This window comes from Pseudochaenichthys georgianus, unplaced genomic scaffold (genome assembly GCF_902827115.2).
Source record: "Pseudochaenichthys georgianus unplaced genomic scaffold, fPseGeo1.2 scaffold_308_arrow_ctg1, whole genome shotgun sequence".
Taxonomy (NCBI): domain Eukaryota; kingdom Metazoa; phylum Chordata; class Actinopteri; order Perciformes; family Channichthyidae; genus Pseudochaenichthys; species Pseudochaenichthys georgianus.
Window position 1 is genome coordinate 377,006 of NW_027262958.1, and position 4,089 is coordinate 381,094.

General features: G+C 44.0%; 2 protein-coding genes and 1 pseudogene across 2 annotated transcripts; all 3 read left to right on the forward strand.

Moving 5' to 3' along the window:
• The first annotated feature begins 200 nt into the window (after positions 1-200).
• On the forward strand, positions 201-1,187 carry LOC117442129 (histone H1-like). The gene has a single exon (XM_034078134.2). It carries the CDS (start codon positions 416-418, stop codon positions 1,073-1,075), a length of 660 nt encoding a protein of 219 aa, XP_033934025.1. The 5' UTR covers positions 201-415; the 3' UTR covers positions 1,076-1,187.
• A 742-nt stretch (positions 1,188-1,929) lies between these two features.
• Positions 1,930-2,324, forward strand: LOC117442116 (histone H2A-like). The gene is given in 2 exon segments (XM_071202360.1): positions 1,930-1,950; positions 1,953-2,324. Coding segments are annotated over 2 exon segments (393 nt in total).
• A 1,294-nt stretch (positions 2,325-3,618) lies between these two features.
• Positions 3,619-4,089, forward strand: LOC139433380 (histone H3-like; annotated as a pseudogene).

Below are 4,089 nucleotides of genomic sequence, written 5' to 3' on the forward strand. Positions count from 1 at the left end.
AACATCTCGCCTAACTATATTACTAGTTTTATTGAGAATATGAAGCATTTTAAGTTGTTCAGGAGATCATTTATAGGAAAAAGTCGCAGATTAGTCCTTCTCGCGGCAGTAGTTTTAGGAGGTTTAAAGGCTTCCCAATGAAAACACAACAATATTTAAAGCTGTATTTCACTTCTATACGAAGATTAAGTAATCCACTATCGATTCGATTAACCTTTGAAATTCAACTCGTTCTCTAAATGTGTATTTTGTACAGTTTTAGCTGAAGAGAAAGCACAAAGTGGCACAGTTTTTCTGCAGCTCCTGCGTGAGCCACTGAGTTGAGTCTCTACGGTTCTCATGGTGTGTTTAAGTTCCTCTCTTCGCTGGGATTTCTCTCTCCTCTCATCAGACCGAGAATCCTCCCGACAGCATCATGGCCGCAGAAGAAGCTCCCGCTGAAGTCGCCGTCGCCGCCGCCCCGGCAAAGGCACCGGCAAAAGCACCAGCAAAGGCACCAGCCAAGTCCCCGAAGAAGAAGGCAGCCAAGCCGGCCAAGAAGGTTGGTCCCGGAGCCGCTGAGCTCATCTTGAAGGCGGTCACCGCCTCCAAGGACCGTAAAGGGATCTCTTACATCGCGGTGAAGAAGGCGCTGGCCGCTCAGGGCTACGAACACACCGCTCACATTAAACGCGCCGTGAAGAGGTTACTCGAGAATGGAGCCCTGGTGCAGGTCAAGGGAACCGGAGCCAGCGGCTCCTTCAAGGCCGCCGAGAAGCCCAAGAAGGTAGCGAAGAAGCCCGCAGCCAAAGCCAAGAAGCCGGCAGCGAAGAAACCCGCCGCTAAGAAGCCAGCAGCCAAGAAGGCAGTAACTCCCAAGAAGGTAGCGAAGAAGCCTGCTACTGCTGCCAAGAAAACCCCCGTGAAGAAGATCACTAAGAGCCCGAAGAAGAAGGTGGCGGCCAAGAATGCAGCACCCAAGAAGGCAGCGACCCCCAAGAAGACAGTAACCCCCAAGAAAGCTGTGAAGAAGGCGGTTAAACCAGCTGTCAAAGCAGCGAAGAAGGCACCAGCCAGGAAATCATCGAGGAAGTAAACAGATCCTCTACTTCATCTCCAAAAGGCTCTTTTAAGAGCCACCCACATAAACCAAAAGAGCACTTCTCCTGTTTTAATATTATAATTTTGCATAAATACAAGTTTGTTTCCATCTGCTGCATATTTATTTGCAAAAACCAGAAGACATTGTAGTTATTTATCATTATCGTATACGTTAGTTAATTTTACAACACATGTTATTATGTTGCTATATTAGTAGACATTTACTTCACAGAAGGTTCCACTCACAACATACATATGTTCCCATATCCTTGATAGTGTATAAACCCTATGTAAATATTTTGTAAGCCTATACAACTTCATATAAATGTACATCGAAACTTACTTAATGCTACATATAATTGTGACTATATTATTACACATTAATTCACTTTTACTTGAGGAGATCGGATTAGCTCCTGATTTTGATAATAAATTAATTATTTTACTTTATTTTGTATGTTTAATAAATAAATTAGTTTATATTGGATATACTTTAATGGTAACATTGTTCATTTGTTTTGTCACTTCAGCATGCCAAACTATCTTATAGTGTGCTTCACTTTGATCCTTTAAAGTATACTTTATTTTAAAATATGTCTCTAAGAATACACTATATTGTTTGAGTATATGTGTATAGTCAGATCTATTTTATAGTATATGTTATTCGATGATTTAATTAAGTGAGGTCTATTGTACTTGACACAGTGAATGGACTAACGCTTCTCTGATTGGTCGATGGTAGTACCACTCGATCTGACCAATGAGCGTACAGCTGCGCTCCTATATAGTCTGGTGAGAACTGTGACCGAGTTACTTTCTTCTCAACGTCGAAGAATAATCACATAGAAAATGTCTGGTCGCGGAAAAGGTGCGGAAAAGGTGCAGGAAAGGTTAGGGCGAAGGCCAAGACCCGCTCATCCCGGGCCGGGCTCCAGTTCCCCGTCGGCCGTGTCCACAGGCATCTGAGGAAGGGCAACTACGCCCATCGTGTCGGTGCCGGAGCCCCGGTGTACCTGGCTGCTGTGCTGGAGTACCTGACCGCTGAGATCCTGGAGCTGGCTGGAAACGCCGCCCGGGACAACAAGAAGTCCCGTATCATCCCCCGCCATCTGCAGCTCGCCGTCCGCAACGACGAGGAGCTGAACAAGCTGCTGGGAGGAGTGACCATCGCTCAGGGAGGCGTGCTGCCCAACATCCAGGCCGTGCTGCTGCCCAAGAAGACCGAGAAGCCCGCCAAGAAGTGAATACCCTGAACCCGCTTCTACCAACACCCAAAGGCTCTTTTAAGAGCCACCCACTTCCAACTAAAGAACATTCCTCTCTACACTACACGAGTACTCAAAGGCCCAGAACAGTGATCTCCCCCCCCCCATATACAACGAGTCCTATATTACACAAAGTCACTCAAACTAAAAATACCCAAATTATATAGCAATACACACTTGAAACTTAACTCTAAAATACTATTAATCATTGTATCTGTATTTCGGGGTGTAGCCTCTAAACTAAAGCAAATTCCTTCACAATGTCCTTCGTATCATCCAGCAGGTTCAATCACCTCATTCTCAAATGAATAGCGGTTTGGTTTCTACATCCGTCAGAAACGGCCCGAGTGAGCGAGATTTTTAAAATCTGCATCTGGAGTCCAATGAGGTGCTTTCAGTACATTGACTCCAGGTCTTTGAAGATCTGGAAAGATTCACCAAAAACCAAATAACCAGCAATGTTCAGATCAATTACTTATTTATGTTTTAAATAAAGCTGAATGTATTCTAGTATTAATATCACTCTATAACCATAATACTTTACATAGTCTATCTGTTAATTGTGGCTTTCTTTTCAAACAAAAATGTCCCTGACTTCCTCTACAGTGGACATACTGTAACATTTCTAAATTAAATTAAATTAAAAAAGGCTAAATTGCAAGATGTTTTTTTTAACCCTAAATAGGAAGGAAATCAAAAATAAAGAAGATTGGAACATTTGGAAAATTTGATTCAGGTCATCACTTTGCTTATAAATAGCTGACTCCATAGTAGGAAACTCAGATAACATATACTTTATTTTCTTAAAGACATTATTTTGTTATTAGAGAATCAGAAATCATAACGGGTTTGTTGCCAATTAACACATACTTACAATTTTTCTTGGTGTTTTATTCGCATACATAATAAAAACTATTTTAAGAATGCTATAATAACATTAGAAATATAGCAATATTTACATCAAAAATATGTATGCATTACAATATGCAGAATTCAGAGTTTATGAATGTATAGAATAATTGTTTCATCATTGCTGGACTTTTGTATCATAGACAAAGTGTTAAAAAAAAGCTGTATGTCACACATGGATGTATAATAAGAACAGTTTAACAAATGTGCGCGAAATTTGAATTGTCCAAACTCTACCAACCAATAGTTGAGCTGCAGTGTCACGTTTATACATTCGACCAATCAGCGTCGTTGCCGCGCCTGCTCTGGCTATATAAGAGACACAGACACGTCTTCCACTTACTACTACTCTTTCCAACAGAGAAGCAGACTCCAGCTAGCCATGGCAAGAACCAAGCAGACCGCCCGTAAATCCACCGGAGGAAAGGCTCCCAGGAAGCAGCTGGCCACCAAGGCTGCTCGTAAGAGCGCCCCGGCCACCTGCGGCGTGAAGAAGCCCCACCGTTACAGGCCCGGTACCGTGGCTCTGAGGGAGATCCGCCGCTACCAGAAGTCCACCGAGCTGCTGATCCGCAAGCTGCCCTTCCAGCGCTGGTGAGGGAGATCGCTCAGGACTTCAAGACCGACCTGCGCTTCCAGAGCTCCGCCGTCATGGCTCTGCAGGAGTCCAGCGAGGCCTACCTGGTCGGCCTGTTCGAGGACACCAACCTGTGCGCCATCCACGCCAAGAGGGTCACTATCATGCCCAAGGACATCCAGCTGGCCCGCCGCATCCGCGGAGAGAGGGCTTAAACTGACCTGAGACCAGAACACCGAAACACAACGGCTCTTTTAA

What these genes read in the sequence shown, in the direction of transcription:
- LOC117442129 (XM_034078134.2), top strand. Translation starts at nt 416, where the DNA reads ATGGCCGCAGAAGAAGCTCCCGCTGAAGTCGCCGTCGCCGCCGCCCCG.